This window comes from Mastacembelus armatus, chromosome 8 (assembly GCF_900324485.2).
Source record: "Mastacembelus armatus chromosome 8, fMasArm1.2, whole genome shotgun sequence".
NCBI lineage: Eukaryota > Metazoa > Chordata > Actinopteri > Synbranchiformes > Mastacembelidae > Mastacembelus > Mastacembelus armatus.
In genome coordinates this window covers 19,540,756-19,557,966 of record NC_046640.1, presented here as the reverse complement: position 1 = coordinate 19,557,966, position 17,211 = coordinate 19,540,756, and the positions used below count along the sequence as shown (strand labels likewise).

The 17,211-nt window shown below is 42.4% G+C and overlaps 1 protein-coding gene across 1 annotated transcript in view; it reads right to left on the bottom strand.

Moving 5' to 3' along the window:
- Positions 1-12,100: 12,100 nt before the first annotated feature.
- Positions 12,101-17,211, bottom strand: part of cacna1ha (calcium channel, voltage-dependent, T type, alpha 1H subunit a) — an 87,070-nt gene continuing 81,959 nt past the window's right edge. Inside the window, exons 35-38 of the mRNA XM_026324934.1 lie at positions 16,977-17,114; positions 16,583-16,751; positions 15,223-15,380; positions 12,101-15,124 (exon numbers count right to left, since the gene is read on the bottom strand). Of these exons, the coding sequence (XP_026180719.1) occupies positions 13,730-15,124; positions 15,223-15,380; positions 16,583-16,751; positions 16,977-17,114 (1,860 nt within the window). The 3' untranslated portion in view covers positions 12,101-13,729. The remainder of the gene's footprint in view (positions 15,125-15,222; positions 15,381-16,582; positions 16,752-16,976; positions 17,115-17,211) is intronic.

Here is a 17,211-nt window from a genome sequence, read left to right as displayed (position 1 = left end):
AGTCCGAGTTGACTGTGTTTGGGGGTACAGCTGTGCTCCGTGGTGTGGGTGCCGCACTTTGGATGAGGGACTCCTGTGGGTAAAACCCGCACAGCGCCCCGTGATCAAGGGACAGGGGAGACACTCGGGCCGTGCGTGATCATCACAACCCAAATTCAGAGAAAGACAACAGATTTGGAAGTACTTACAGCATCTCCCTTCCACAGAGCTCCAAAACAGTGGTGTGAGATGACATTGCAACAGTCCCCTCTCTCTGAGAAACCATGCAGCCTCTGATGGTGATCACTCTCCCAAAAACTGCACAACAGCAGAAAGAAAATCTCAGAATCTCTGGCAATGAATTATTCCCACCGTGTCCAAAAAACTGAACAAAATCCCCCGTTTTAGAAATTCACAAGCGCGCAGCTGCGAATAAAATCACTGTTGTAATCCAATCTTCATTGTGTGTGCGCCTACCACTGATTCTCCTCTGCAATCTCTGCTGGCCCCGCGCATTGTGGAGTCTCAACCTGCCCCTGTATGATTAGAGCTCCCGGTATGCCGTTATTCCTGTCCCGGGCGAGGAGAGGAGCGCAGAAGAGGGAAGAGGCAGCCGAGCAGCTGCCAGACGCACACGCGCATTGACTTCTATACAGTAGAGTCTCCGGTAGCCCACAAACCGGGCTTGGGACCCGCTCCTGACGTCTCTCTCTCTCTCTCGTGCACGTAAATGTTTGACAGTGCACGGGTGTGCTGGATGTGCACGCGTGCATGTGTATGTCTGCGCGCTTCTGCAGAGGCTGGGGCAGCTGGATGGATAGATGGACTGTCCGTCGTTCTCCCTCTCTCTCTCCTGCTCTCTGCGCTAAAGCTCCTTCAGGAAGCAACTCAGTCTCACAAACAATCCTACACGACTCCAACATTTTTCCGCTCCGTCCTCAGACATTTTACCATCTCTCTTTGCAACAGTCTGCCCCTCCATTCGCGTGTTTCGGTCTATATAACTCATCCAGACAACTGGAGCACAACAGAGCTGAGTTTATAACAATCTACTAACCAGTGGTGAAATGAATGCAGCATTAACAAATGGCACCTGAAAGTCATGTTCCGCCTTCACCCTCCAGAGACAAGTGAGTCTTATGTTTCACAGTGAGCTCGACATGATCAAAATGTAAACACCGTCTCTGCCACCTTGAAAATCCGCAACAGGACACATTTGAATTGTCAGCGACGTTTTCTGCGTTTTCTCTACAAGTTTGTGCCCATTGTTGTTTAGTTACTGAACTGTCGCCCCTGTTGGACAGACTCCGACCTGGAAGCAGAGGCCACTAACCTTTAGTCCCTCACTGTCAGTCTCAATTGGAAACGATGGATCCTACACTGCAACCAATTTCATCCTATATTTACATTTTTAAACTACAGACTCGCTCCAATAACATGAGGCAGCTTAAGTCATTTACTTATAAAATATGCTAATGTTTATATGGGCTAAGACCCACATTATGCAAAAATATGAGTTTTTATTTTTTTGGAATTAACCCTCTGGGGGTTTTAAGATTTTTATACTAATTTGTATCTCTATCCATCCATCCATCCATCCATCCATCCATCCATCCATCCATCCATCCATCCATCTCTGTATGACTTGGAAGTTATGGTGAATTTCCAGGTCTGTGAACAGCATCTTTCCCTTGGAGCATGGAAGAGAAAGCATTAGAGGTGAGTTGAGAGAGGCAGTTGGTGCTACATGCAGTAATACAGGCTCCACAAATGGATATACAGTCACAATTCACACCTGCCTGAGCAAATTACTGGAAGGCTGCAGTGTAGACTGTGTGCTGTGTTTGGGTACTGCTCACTGATTTCTTTCCATGCTTTTCACACATCTATATCTTTTTATACCTGCCTGTTTCCGGCCCAACTCTATGTCTCTGTTACTTCAGACCCAGCTAGTCCTTCCAGCCTGCAGCTACCCCCGTTGTCTTCACCGTTCCCCATCAACCGATCTCCCCACGACCACTTACTCACTTCTTCCCACTGTCTTCATCAGCTCCCTAGTATATACTATACCAACCCACTTCAGCCACCAATTTCCCACACTGTCAAAAACATGTTTTCCATAAAGTTTTGCCTGCCTGATGTCTGCCGGTCACCTGGCTGCTGATGTGATCTTCTGTTCAGTGCCTGCACTTGGCACCAAAGCACCACCAACCAAATGTTGATTAAACTTGAAATGCCATTTTTGCCATGTGGTGCCAAGTTTTTGCTCTGTCATTTACTGAGCCTTACATCACACAGACACGCTTGTATTTCAAACTACTCAACAGACAAGTTTTCGTTATTGTCCTCATATTGAACTCATAATTGGTTATCACAAATACTCGACAGTGTCCTTCTACAGAAGGATTACTGTGATACCGTCAAAGTTAAGATACAAAGAAATGCAATGAGGATGCATAATTTCACCTTAGCCCCTGAGTTAACACTATTAATGACTTTGCACTTTTTAAGTCCAAACTTAAGATTTGTTTATTTCATTTGGCTTTTAACACCTGATGCTGCATTTTATGATGGTTGCCTCTTATTCTTCTGTACCTGATTTATTAATTTGTCTTATTGTTGGTCTTTTGGTGTCTTTCACTTCTGTAAAGCACTTAGATGTTGTAAAACGCTATACAAATAAACTTTGATTGATTGATTAATAATTTGAAAGTTTAGCAGTCGGTAAAATGACCCCACTCATCAGAAGAACACTCACAGATTAAGCAACCACAAGACTCATAAGAGTTTGCTTTTTGTCTGTTTTATGTCATTTACACATCTATTTGTTGACATTTTTTTTACTTATTTTATTGTTTTCTCAGTCTTTGGTGTTGTTTTTTGTTTTCTTTTTAGTAATTTTGTATAGTTTTTCATTTTTGTGTTCGTTTGCAATTATTTTCTAGTCATTTGTCTGACTTTCCAAGAGAAAGGTTAACAGTCTTCACGGTTCTCTGTGCCTAGTAGGCCCGTAATCCATCCATGAGTCCAGAATAAAGTGGGAGAGTAGAAATACTGCAGTGGTATAAAATGTTGCATCAAGTTCTACAAAGTACAGCAGGAATGTTGCAGTATTCAACTTTCGATACCTTAAAGTATGCATATACAATTAGAAGTAGCCTTGTAGTAAAAGAAATAAGGAAATGACGTAGCATAAAGCCCAAAAGGTCTAAAATTATAGGGCATCACAGATCTACTCCTCTCCCCATAGCAATACAATAACAGTATTTTTGTGCCCTGACAGTTCATGGTATTTTCTTCTATTTAGTGCACTGGGAGGTTATCCTTTTTCAGTATTGATTTGACACATAAATGGAGAGGCTAGCCTCCATCTGACCAGTGACCTCTTTGCAATTTTCAGTTATTTGCCAGTAAGCTGAGGGGTATACAGAATGCAGAGTCTGTAATCCTTTAGGGGTCACAGGGAGGCTGGAATATACAAGGAAAGTCACCAATCTATCAAAGTCTCCAGGAAATCATGCAAATTTTGAGTGTCCTTTACAGTGAAATAAATGAAAAGCCATACTGCCATTGCTGTTCATTTATTTTACTGTGCTCTGTTGTAATGGAATAATGAAGTTAATCAAATCATTAAAGGCAATCTCATCTTTTGTTTGCTGTTCAAACACATTCTATGTGTTTATCTCCCTAAAAGATAATATTAATGGCATTTCAGAGTGGGTGACAGACAGTGAGCTGGTGGTCCAGTTATGAGTCAGATTTCCATCTATAAGGAAAGAAACAGGTATTACAGTATAGAACATTTAAACTACATTCAATGTGCCACAACATAACTTTGCATCCATTGGGTAGTTGCTTATCCAGGTCACAGTTGCAAAGACAACAGGTCATGAAGCAGCCCATAAATTCCCATTTGTGACCATTGTAAGTGGAGCTGAACATTCTCATTGGTACCTGAAGGTGCTCTCTCTCTCTCTCTCTCTCTCTCTCAGGCTGACTAAAACACCCTGCTACAAACTGCTCCTGTGCAAATCAGTGATCATGGTCCACTGAAGGCAGCAAGACAATGTCAGATGCCTGCATACTGGACACTTTCCAGACACTTGGGCTGCACCTTCTTGTACATAAATGTCACTGTCAGGAATGGGGGCAAGGCACCTCCTTACTGGAGACCAGTGTCTAAACTAAATGCAAATTCTGCTCTTATAATTCATGCAGTGAGTCCCCAGGATCACAGAGCTTTACTAAAATCCACCTAAATAACATAGAAATATAACTTCTACAATATCAAGCTAAGTAATCAAGGAACATGTGTTCTATTTCCAGTGTTGATTATCACAAATCAGCAATTTAGAAGGTTTGTGTGTTACAAAAACCTTCTGTTCTGACTCCAGCTGTGAACAGACAAAGCTGGATGATCAGAGCTGTGAGTTAGAGGGGACTGAAGGTGTCTGCATGCGATTGTGTTTGCATGTGTAGATGTGTGTGATGGCTTGGGGATACTAGTGGCGGCAGACATGCTGGGCTGCCATGTGTGGGGGGAATGTTTGTCTGTGTGTGTGTGACATAATGGGGGAGGGAGAGGAGGGGTGTTACCAGGTCACAAAACAGCTGTCTGGGAGACAGAATGGCCGCAAGGGGTGTGCAACACACACACACACACACACACACCCACACACACACACACACACACACACACACACACACACAGGGGCCAACTCTACCAGAAATATGAGAAAATATAGACTCAGAAACAGATGCTACAGTATCTAGGACTCTATAACACACATCACAACAAAACAACATATGGATGTCAAGTAGTTTTCCATATATCTTCTAATCTTTTTATTGAGAGTATAATTCATTATTTTCTGTGGTTGCCCAGATGCAGAAATCTTAAAAAAAAAAAAAAAAAAAAGAAGAAATCAATTCTTCAGCCCCCTCTCTCACATACATACACATTTATACAAGGGCACTTGCAAGCACATAAAAAAGGGAGTTAAATTAACAGACTCAGGAAAAGACATGTTCATTAAAAGACAGAGAGACGGAAAAGCTTAACACCAGGACACCAGAGTTCATCAAAAGTACATAAATGTAAAAAAGTGCTTGCTAAAATTAAGAAATGAATGGCACTGGTATTTTTCTCAGTCTGAACGTGAGTTTCCTGATGCTCTTTGACCTTTCTTCTCTTTTCTAGTATAGCTGTTACTGGATACTGGACAGTGCAAACCCAGGGAAGTGACACGTATAAACCCGCAGCGTGAGTGCCTTCTACTGGTGGGAATGAGAGGTGGTTGGCTGATCCTTCTGTGGAATCAGATCAGACATTTTTCTCTGGGAACATGCCCAGGACACATCACCTGTGGGCAGCACTGGTGCACATTAGTCCAAAAAGTCTACACTAACTGATTAAAAGAAATCAATGCAGTGTCACATATGACTTAATGACCACCCCTTTAATAAAACCTACACCAAGAACTGTATTTCCAGAGATCACAGAAAATGTAGAGATGCAGGAAAAAGTCAAGATTTGTGGCATTTCAAGATGCAAATGGTGGCAGAGCAACAACTATGAAGTCATGCTGTTAAGGGAAGGGAGATCATTTCTGATCTCATCATATTATTCCACTGGTAGCCAATGAGGCTTAAAAATGCTTATTCTCAAACTGCTCACACAAGGGTCTGGGTGGATGCCGAATTACTGCCATCTTGTACAACTGAATGCAGCACAAAATAACATCAAGAGCAGTTGTTTCACTTCAATAATTACATTGAAATGAGATTCCAAATGAACTGATTGTTACCAGCACCTGGAGCCAAAGTCAGGATGTCACAGGAAAGTCCCCAAGCAAACCATAAAAGTTAGTCATCTCACTTGGTTCAAGAAGAAGAAGACTTCATGATGACATTCTCAGAGGACACAGTGACATGTCTCATGACAAACCAGGAACCATCAGACTTACTGGGTCTACTTCTACCTCGACCACCTGTCAGGTCCACCACAAGCACAAAACGCCCACAGTAGGTTAGTGAGACTGGGCAGCCTTTGAAAAGTATGGACTCAACATATAGCTGTGCCTCCACCAGTGCACCTCCATCTACCAGTGGCTCCTCTTCAGCAGTGAACATCCTCTCCCTGTATCCAGAGCACCCACTTCTAACACTGTGCTGACCCGAATCCTAAAGAATGTAGAGTCGACCACAACCCAATCGATCACCGACCCACAATGTCGGATAAGGAGTAAAAAGTAAACATGTAGACTTCAAAATGGTGAGATAAGATCGTACAAAAGGAGAAAATGATCACAGACAGGACTGCTACCATGTATAGTTCATGTGTGCAGCATTTTCTTGTAGTCTAATTATATAACGTCTATATGACTGAAAAAAAAGAGAAGACCTATTCATATAATCATTAGAATAATGGGATAATTGCAGTGACCAAAACCCTAATTTCCTGGGAGAGTCTTCACCAAATGTCTGTGACCTTCGCTTATTTCGCTTTTAACGTTAGAATCGGTCTGAAACTGGGCCAGAAGGAACAACACGGGATCAATTTGTATAATGTCTCAGTAGCACATTATAGCTTCTTGTTTCACTTTATTTGACTCTTGGCTATATGTGATAACTAAATAAGGCGTCTGGCTGGTTTTTCCAACAAGGTTTGTTGCTGGAGACTCAGGCCTGCCTGTCTGAAACTGCACTGTCTGCAAAACAGTTTAGTAAACACTCAAATCATCTTAAAATTACTGATGTTGGGCTTATGCTAATGAGGTGAAGACTGTTCAAAATATGTATGTAAGTTCCACAAATATTTCTGTGACAAACAGAGAATGCAAACCAAGTTAAAAATGACCTTTTAAAATATTTCTTAACTCACATTAGGTACATAAAACATAAAATATAAATTATTTTACAAAGTATATTTATTATGCCTCCAAAAACTAGAAACAATGTCCACAGTTAGGAGCAAAACTTGGCCCCTATAGCTGCCCTGTTTCTTTTAACCCACCAGAGTGTAGTTACAATAAACTGATCTTTAGTCTATTTTCAACCCATCCCTGAGAAACGTTGCCAGACCAGCTACAAGGTAACACAACAAGGACACCTCAGCAGTGTGGAGGTGCAGTGAAACGGGTGTTTAGGTCGAGCTTTCTGCTGAGCTGAGGTTCACCTGCTGTGATTCTGGGTGCAAAGTTTCTTACGTTCTTTTATGACTGTTTCTTTTCTTACAGACGCAGCTATCACACTCCTCTCCTCTCCTCCGAGCAGATACTGAAGGATGAATCTTTTAAAAGAGTGGTGTGACCGATTTTGTGCGGCATGTTGCTGAACAGCCAAATGTGGATATCCAATTAAAGGCTGATAGTGGATGTCTCATGGCTGATAAAGCAAACCTGGCAGGCTGACAGGAGACTGTAACCTGGTGACTGGCATGCTTGAAGACTAGATATGTGTGGAGACATATGGAGATTGGTGTGAGCCTATCTGCAAGGCTGCCTTTTTAAACAGGCTTCAAAGTGAGTATAAGCCAAAAAGAAAGATGTTTCTTTAATGGTCAGAGGCAAAGTTGGTCTTTAAATGCAGCTTTGACCAGTTCATTTTAATCGTGGAGGAGCAGAGCTGCATTCACACCCAGACTCTGTCTGCTTCCACATCAAAAGCTACTACAAAAACACTAAAAACTGATTTCATTACAAATGAGCAATAAATTAAAACTGGATTTGTGATAATATATTGGCAAATCAGCTTGACCTTTACTTTTCACAGGACACATACAGAAAGATACAAGCACACACACACACACACACACACACACACACACACACGTACCTCGGCACACCTCAAAATACATGTGTATGCACACAGATACAAGAAGCACCAAGACCAGGTCACATTCATGAAGAAAATGCTGATGACAGTCAAACATTGCCACCTAATGGTTGTAAAAACTCTTTACAGAAATCACTGCATCACAAAGGTAATGAATGATTTTGTCTATTTGGGCCAGAAAAGGAAATAAATAATGTGATTACTAGTGCGACCTATGAAGCCTAAATTAAATGGGATTGAAAGTAAATCAGCCATTTTCCTTTATCACATTGGCAGCCATGATGTGGCCTGTCAGAGAGTTGGCCTATGGATTAGAATTTGTTTTGGAAACTCTGAAGACATGTCACACAGGTACCAGGACAATGTCTGATCAGCCATTTAAGGATTTGCTCGTTTTGTCTCTCTTACTGTGCCCAAGTTGCTGAAGGAGCAGATCCATCGTGTTTTATACCGAGGCCAGTGACTCTGGTTACTCATCAGAAGAAATACATGTACTGTGAATATGCAACATTTCAAAAACTGTGGAAAAGTGCTTTTCTGCAAAAACAGCAAAATGAGTGTTGCACAATTTAAAACAAAAAGAAAAAACAAAACCAACTCTAGGTTAGAAGTTTTTCAATTACTCTTCTGTCACATTTGGCCAGTGTGCAGTGTAAACGTGCTGCTGTGGGTAATCCTGGGTAATCCTCAGTTTGTGAATTGGTCCATATTGTTTTCATAGAACTGAACTGTCAGTGTTGAGGTTGGTCAAATGTGTATTGTACTGCAGACCCTGACCACCACATTTATGGATCAGTTTCATCTGTTCACGTTAATCCAGTAATTTAACATAGACCATATATGTGTCAGTGTAATATCTAACCTCCATAGATCATATTATATGTGATATATGTGTGTTACTGTACCTGTTGCTGCTCCAAAAACACACTCTGCCTTCTCCTCCTCGACTTTTCCTGGTGATCACAGGTGACTGGATCACACGAACTGGGCGTCCAAAGCCACTTATTCTTAGATCTTCATCCCGGTCCGTCTCGCTGAGCCATGTTTCAGTGAAGGCAAGACATCAAGTTTGCTTCCCACTGCTGTATCAGCAGGGCTGTAGGAAGCGGAGGTAGCCTGAGTTTTCTGAATCTCCGCTATAATCCTCCTCTTCTTCCAGTTTTTAATCCCCTTAACCTGCACAGCTTCACAGGGATGCTCGGTCTGAAACATTGTCCGCAGAGGGCCAAGTAACTGACGGCAGTGTCTCTCCTGTGTCACACTCTGGGAAGGCAGCCACTGTTGCAAAGGAGCCGCTGTCCTGCCTGTTCTCCAGCTCCTCCCACTACTACTTACCTGGATCAGGTGTGTTCCGCCTGAAGCTGGAACGTACCACTCAGATAAGGGTGGAGGGGGGAAGATAACAGGCCTGATCCAGCGAATCAGCAGCGGGTATAACTGGGATAGTTAGAAAACAAGCAGGACAGCGGCCCCCAGGGCCTGGAAGAGTCCACCGCTGCTCAGCACGAGGGAAAAAAACAAAACGTCGCGCAAAACTTCGAACCTGCGTCAATGGGTCACTGACAGGTTCATGAACCCACATGAGATGTTAAAAAATAAAAACACATTAGAAAGGGCAGTCTGATGCAGCTACACCTGACCTCTCTCACCTTCACAGCCAATACAGCACAGATAGAATCATGTAATATATAATTCAAACACCTCAGTGCGTCTTACTTGTAAATCATAATCAATAAGTTGCTGTTAAATAAAGAAAACCTCCCTGTTTTATTTGAGGACTGCACTGTCACACAGCTGTTTGTCTATTCATGAAAAGCTGAATTACACTTTGCAGTGCCTCACTATGGCATCAGAACTACTTAAAAGATCTTAAGCATTTCTTATTTGCTACTTATTGGCTGACAAAGTCATAAAATATTTGCGATCAGCTTATATTGGCTGATGTTTGTCTGATTTTTCACTATAGGTATCGTCACTGTAAGAAACAAAACAGACAATATGTGTCAGGAATAAAAAAAATCTTGTCATTTTTATTTGACAGGGAAACATCCTTCAGGACAATGGTTGGTCATCACACAATAATCAGCAACGATACAATATAGAGAGTCCAACTGTATGTCAAGCCTTTAAACACCTCCCGTCCCCCCCTTCCTTCCCCTTCTCCCTCTGTTATGGGGAATAATGGAGGGCTTATTATTGCAGACACATTGGCTCTCCTCTGACAGACAGAACACACCTCCTCCCCTCCTAGTAAGGCTTCGGGGGTTCAGGGGTGGGGGTGCCTGGATCAATCACTGAAGGGTTTAATAAAAGAAAGAAAGAAAAAAAAAAAACAAGGCTACTGATTCATCAAAGTCAAGTTCTATCCCAGTTTGAACTTACTGGAGTCTGGTGTTAAAGTAACACTTGTGGGAGAAGTGTGATCGGCTTCACCACCTCAGTGTTGACTCACAAAACACAACTGATTACTATCCTGATCTGTCCTTTACAGAGCAACAGGGCTGAGACTACTCCTACATAAAATATACATCAGTTAATAAGTTTAATCATCACCAGAGTTCTGGCATGTTTAGATTATCAGGAGGAAAAGTGAACAAAGGATCACCTCAACATTAAATAGCACTGGTTCCAAACAAAATAGAACCAGGTATGTTTCCATTTCTCTCTACAAAACTGTATAAAGAGGAGCTCTGTCCTCATACAGTAAAGAACCACCCAGTATTGCATTGGACAATAAAGAATAGGGTCGTTTTAATCAGTATTTTATCAGATACTAATTAATCATAGCCCAGTGCAAGTAGGTAGTCGATCTACAAATGGAAACATCTGAAAATGCAAATATCAAAATTTCTAAAACATCCAGATGACTCTCCAAAAAGATTTTTTTTTCTTAAATCAGAACATGCAATAGTCAAAACTGTTTCCTCAAAAACAGGATTTAAATACTGAGATCCAATGATCTGTATATCATAAGAACAGTTATGTAATCACTCTACCAAACTGTGTTGATTACTATGGAAATATGCTGTGGATTGGGACAGTCTGCACTAAGTCAAATAAGAGTGAGACAGAAAGAGGCTGTCTTCAGACTCCTTAAAAACCTCCCACTACTGTGCAGGAAGAGGACGTGAAACAGGACAAGCAGCTCCACAACAATTGTGTTCAAGCACATACTGTATAAAAATGATTATGAATCAATGAAATGAGAGCGAACCAGGGGAAAGTCTGCCATGTTCAAGAGGGAGGACAACATTTTACAATCCAACATCAGATGTGCTTCTGTTCGTGAGACGTGGAAAAAGAGCGCTATCAAAAGATGAACAAGCCAACAACTGTGTTCATCTGTAGCAATGTTTTCATGTCATTTCAATGTCCAATAGATGTTTCATTCATTCTTTGCAGGATTCCTCACTTTCACCTAGAGTCTATCTCCATGCAAGGATGATAGCTACTTCAGTTTTTTACTTTGTGTTTGATCTCAAAATTTTGCCCTCTACATACATACTGCTTGAGATGTGAAGATAATGAGTGTAGAAGGACTGTCCTTTATCACTGGCCTTATACATACAATGGTTAGTTGAAAAATTAACAATGAAGTCGTCTGTCTTATGACTAATTACCAACCTCTTTGTCAACCATATACTTTAAAGATGTGTTTGGTTCACATGGCTGTAGCTATAAAGATAGATAGTTTGTCCTGTGCACAAGCTTGAAAAACAGAGCCTGAAGTGACCAGGGTGCAGCATCAACGCACTTTGGTTTTCACTCAGGTTACTGAGGATTTGTGCATGTTACATGCTGATCAGAAAATCAAAAAAAAAAAATAAAGACGCCATCCCAGCCAGCTGCCTTTGAAAATCAAAATCAAGTAGCTTACAAGCATGTTTTTTCTGACTGCCAAACCTGACTTTGCACAAAAAAAATAAACAACAACAAAAAAAAAAAAACATATTGTGCTCTGTCGTACTGTTGGAAGAAAGGTATGGCTTGGTAAGAAAACATTCAACCACTGGAAGCAAAATGCTTGCTATACAGTCATTCACAACCTCTTGTGTTAGCGGATAAGCTAATGCGTCATAACTCCCATGTATTTAACAAATGTGATATTCTCTGATGTGACGTGTTTGAACTTAGGGATTAAACTAATGAGAAGAATGAGTGGTTTATTGAATCCTCAGCAGAGATGCATGTCACTTTCCTGCTTCCAATAACACTATCAGTGGGTGGGTCTGAGCTTTGGAGAAATCTACAGTACCCACTGATGCCAGCACACCCATGACACGCACAGGGGCAAGTACCTATAGGATCATAAACACTATAGATAGAAATACTTTCAATCATCGTATAAAATTGGTTTATATTATATATAGTAGTTCTACAGTATGTACGAACACAGGAGTGTAGTTGTCTTATGTAATGTGGATGTCACTATATTTTCCACAGGTATATATTATTATTGCACTCTGGCTACACATATAAGTTAAGTTTGGTTTTCTTTAGATATATAGAAACAGTATGTGGTGTCAGAACTGATCCAGCTTGAAAACATCTCTGGAAAAAGAGACTTAGTGATGCCACTTTTTCATTTTGTTAATGAAAATTGAATTTTGCTTATGATGTAAATTGTCTTATATCCTGCAGTCTACAGAGATATTTGGCCTAAAAATTGTTATTTTAAAATTGATCTGGCCCAATAAACAGAAAAGTAATTTTCTGTGTTGAATAAATTTAATTCTTTTTAAAAGTCACTACAGAGATGAAAACCTATTTTGATTGTTTTAGAATAACAGTTGGATCTAGATTTAAAGCTGTGAAGAGACAGCACCCTCAAAGCTTCTGAAGAAGTTTAAAAGGTGCACTCTCTGCAGAGTTAGTGTGGCGAAAATCCTAAATTCATTTGGCTTGCATCACCGAGCCCACTTCTTCAGACTGTTATTTGGACACCAGATACACAGAAATCTGAGACAAAGCTACAGAAACACATCACACCCCTGTCCCCTTCATTCTTTTTTTAAAATAGAAAAATAAAATCCCAACCTCTCTGTTGAGAGAAGGTTTGATCTCCTTCACGGGCCTCTCTTTGTTTTAAAAAGAAACATACATTCACAAGAGGACAACAGAGGAAAAACAAGCAACTTGAAATTCAAATTCAAATTTGTGTGCAAAAACATTTGATCTCTATAAAAATATGTGCATATGGATAGAGCTATTTTTAATCTCACCAAATACAGTATTTCCCTTTATTTACACTGCACAGATACACAGATAAACGTACACTGCAGCTCTGCCCTGCTCCCCCTCCCTGTCATAGCAGGTGTGAGAATAACATGGCCGACTTCCTTGACAGCAGATTTGATACTTTCACGTAGGCGAAAGCACACGCGCTCACTCACACACACAATGCTGCTCTGATCAATGTGATCGAGAAGCAGAGGAGGGGCAAGCAGAACTTCTGTAGAAAACCTGAAGTTGCATATCCCACAATTCCCTCCATGCTCGCATTTCACAAACCACTTACTGTAAAGGTCAGAGGTTATCAGCCAGACGCTGCTTCCTGATTGGCTTGCATGGGTAGGGACAGTGTGTCAAAAAACTTTGGCTACGGAGTTTGGTGGCTTTAGTCCTGGTGTGCTATTAGTATTAGTCCAAGCACACCATGCACAATGAGAACTGTTTGACTTACACAGCCTTAGTGGATCTAGAGGTGGGTTCAAGAAAATGGATCCACTACTGATGTCTCTTTAGAGTAATTCATGTGGTTTTAGTATTTATCAAAACAAAAACAAGTCACTCTACAAGTAAGCATTTTTTCTCAGTGTCTTCTCAGCAGCAGTCTCAGCCAAGGTCAGTCAAGGCCTCCAGCTCCAGAGATTCTGGACCAAACACTTGATTTCCTGAAGGCAATTCTCAATGTTCACTGGGCAGTCCTCCGGTTCTTTACATTGAATCCTGCACTACTTGCCAGTCTGTTGTCAAAAGGGGAAGAGCAGGTGGCTGTATCGGTGTCGGATAGGCCAGCTGACAGGCTGCTCATGTATCTGGACTGTGGCTGGTCGAAGGTGAACTGGGGGAGGGGGATGTGCCTTGCAGCAGGGGAGAGGGAGTGTGTCTGTGAGAAAGGCATAGCGGTTGGGACAAGAGGTGCGTGAGGCTGAATAAAGATGTTTGGGCTTATCGGGATGTGTGGATGTGTAGGTGTGGATGGGTGAGGTGGAGTGTACGTCTGAGGATGTGTTGGCGTAGATGCCCGTGAGGGTGTCAGGGTGTGTGTTGGTGAGTGTGCCTGTAGCGGTATGTGGATAGGTGTTAGAGTTGTGTACATCGGGGAACGACGTTGTGTATCTGCCGAGCCATCTGGCGTGTGCGTGTTTGACTGTGTGTGCGGGGTCAAGTCATAGGAGGGTGTCCTGCGTCTCAGCATCATGCTGCAGTCAGCGAGTTTTGGGGGCGATGTGATTTGGGGCTGTTCCCTCTCTGAGGGGGGGTGGATGGAAATACAAGGGGGACTCATCTTCTTCTTTCTGTGGCCACCCCCGACTGACTGCACCCTCACAGGAAATCCCTGACCACCCATTTCTGACCAGTGGACGTCCTGCGTAATGTGTTGATCATCACTGGTGACCTGTGGGAGGCAGACCTCAATGGAGTGGCGGCGCTGGTCGTCAGGGTAACCAGCAGACAATGACGACGGCTTGTCCAGGAAGCCCTGGTTATCAGCACTAAATCCCTTCCTATAGTCACGGTTCTTCAACCCTGACTCAAGCAGACTGAGCGTGCTCCTTGAGGAGGAAGGTGGCAGTGGGGGAGGAGGGGGTGAGGTGGTAGAGTAGGGGTCGAGAGAGTATGGGGATGTGTAAGGGGAGAGGGAGTGGCTGCGGCCGCCCTTCCCTCTGCTGTCTTGTCCTCGTTCCTCTTCATCTCTCCACCTGTGACGGGCTGAGCTGGTTATGTGATACACCTCCTCGTCAGCTGGGTCACAAAATGAGGCAGCAGAGGGTGGTCTTGGTCTCCGAAGGCTAGGAGGGCGCAGTGGGAGACGAGGAGACGGAGGTGGAGGTAGAAGAAGTGAGGGAGAAGATGGTGGAGGAGGCAGAGGAGAGGGAGAGGAGTGAGGGAACGGGAAAGCAGATGGAGAGCAGAGTGGGATGGAGAGGGCTGAGGGGGAGGAGGGAGGAGGAGGGGGGAGGGGAGATGGAGAAGATGTATGAGGAGAGAGTGAAGAAGGGGAGGGAGGAGGCAGATAGGCTGGGTTTGGCCTCTCCTGTTGCTCACAACCCTGGACCTCCACTGAATCCACTTTAACTGCCACCTGCAACACAATGGACAAAAACACACCAGCATCACACTGGCTGGAGAATTGGCTGTTCACTAGTAAAATGTGTGTGTGTGTGTGTAGGAAGCTCCCACCTGTCTGCGGAGGGCACGAGGGGAGGGGTTGGGCATGGGCGGGGCAATGCGGGGCAGGGTGAGGGTGGGAGGTGACCGAGGGTGAATGGGAGAAACGTCTGGTACCTGCAGCAGAGAGCGGCTCTCGCACGGCTGGGAGTGAATCGACGTCGCTGAGCCTGAAGATACAAATGTAAAGTGTTTGAATCACACACGCCAAACACGTACATGTACACATTCCAATGCAAATACATGCATTTTTGCAGAAAACACATGCATATCTGAGCATATACATTTATACTACCATCACTCAGGAATGATCTAAAATCAATACATTTTAGTGCTCATGACAAAAGAAGATAATACTGCTGATACTTTATGTTGATAGTATATTTGGATTTAAGCAACATAAATTATTCAATTAATTTTTTTTAATTTACAGTCATGTGTGTGTGCTATTTTTTAGCATTTCTCCAAATTTGCTATCAAAATAAAGTCTTTACTGAATGCAAATCATTACCACAAATTTACCCGTCAAAACAGAAATCTTAAAGTAGGAGTACAATGAGCTGAATGTTAGGGTAGAGTCATACAGTACAGTACAAGGAGTACAGTTTTCTGGATAAAAATTCTGCACTAGATCCCGGTTACAATAATTATTCCATAGGACAATCATGCGAGGGAACCTCCATGTCCTACAGCACTCTAATACTGTAACTGCAGTGAGGTTGTGTAACCAGGGTTGTAGGCATTCTGCACAAGTTCAGATGTGAACAAAGTCAACTGGTTAAAAACATGGCAGCAAAGTCAGAATTTGATCTTAGTTGATTTTAAGTTGGGACTTGTAGTCCAAGCTGTAATTCCACTTGATTATAAATGTTTAATCTTAATGAGCAATGAATAGACAGAGCACCACAGCTGTGATGATCCCATTTTTAATATAATAATTATCATTATTTTCTGACTTTGCAGCTTGGCCATGGGGTTAACCATCATTCTAATCATGTATTTCACCATTTTGCAGCTGAGCAGATGAGCCAGTGTGAAGTTTGCAGAGATTCACATTTATCAGCTCATCCACTACAGTCAGTACCTTAGGACAGAGCTGGGCCTGTCTAGCGCCTGGCCACAACATGCCATTAGACTCTGACTGCAGATAAAACAGTGCTTGTCAGTGGTTAATTCTGGTTCTACTGTGCCTGCTTACAGACAAAACTTCAAATAAACCAATTAGTACTACTGCTCCAAGTTTATATACTTTAGTTCTTTTAAAATAAATCATTGCTTTAGCAGGTTATGCTTTGATACCTGTTTTAATAATGTCACAAAGGTAAGGTGAGCATCAAAATGTTGTGTTACTATTTAAAAATTAACCAGTTACCTAAATGCTGGTGCGGGGGACTGAGATCAACCTCTTCCAGGGGGTAAGGGGCGCTGGCGGGACGCACAGGCCGAAACATGTAGCTGTCGTTAGGCAGAGAGTGCATCCTGGATACAGACATCTTCCCTGATGACAGCAGGTCCTGGTCTTCACACTGCATCTCTTCCTCCTCCAGAGGGAGACAAAGACCACATAGCTGTAACTCTGTATTTTGCAACACATAATGTGTTATACTGTTTTAATCAAACACAAGAACATATTCAGAAACATGCACCACATGTAGAAAATATTTATTCTGTTATGCCTGTACTTACATTTTCAGTCTAATAATAATTTAATTTAGGTTTTCTGACTTTAACATGAGCTCACATGAGCAGGATGATGGCCTTCCTACCTGTCCAGGTGAATGTGGACATGGCCCAACATAAGTTCCTCCCACTGAGTAGTTGGAGGTTGTACTTAATCTGCGTTCTCTCTCCATGGCCATTTCCAGTGTGATCTCTGCGTCTATCTCTGCATCCTCTTTAGCCTCCTGCAGAACAGACCCAGTTTACTAAATTGTAAAGTCTATAAAATCTTCATTTTCAGTCCAGAAGAGGCAAAATTGTGCCACTATGTGTATGACACGA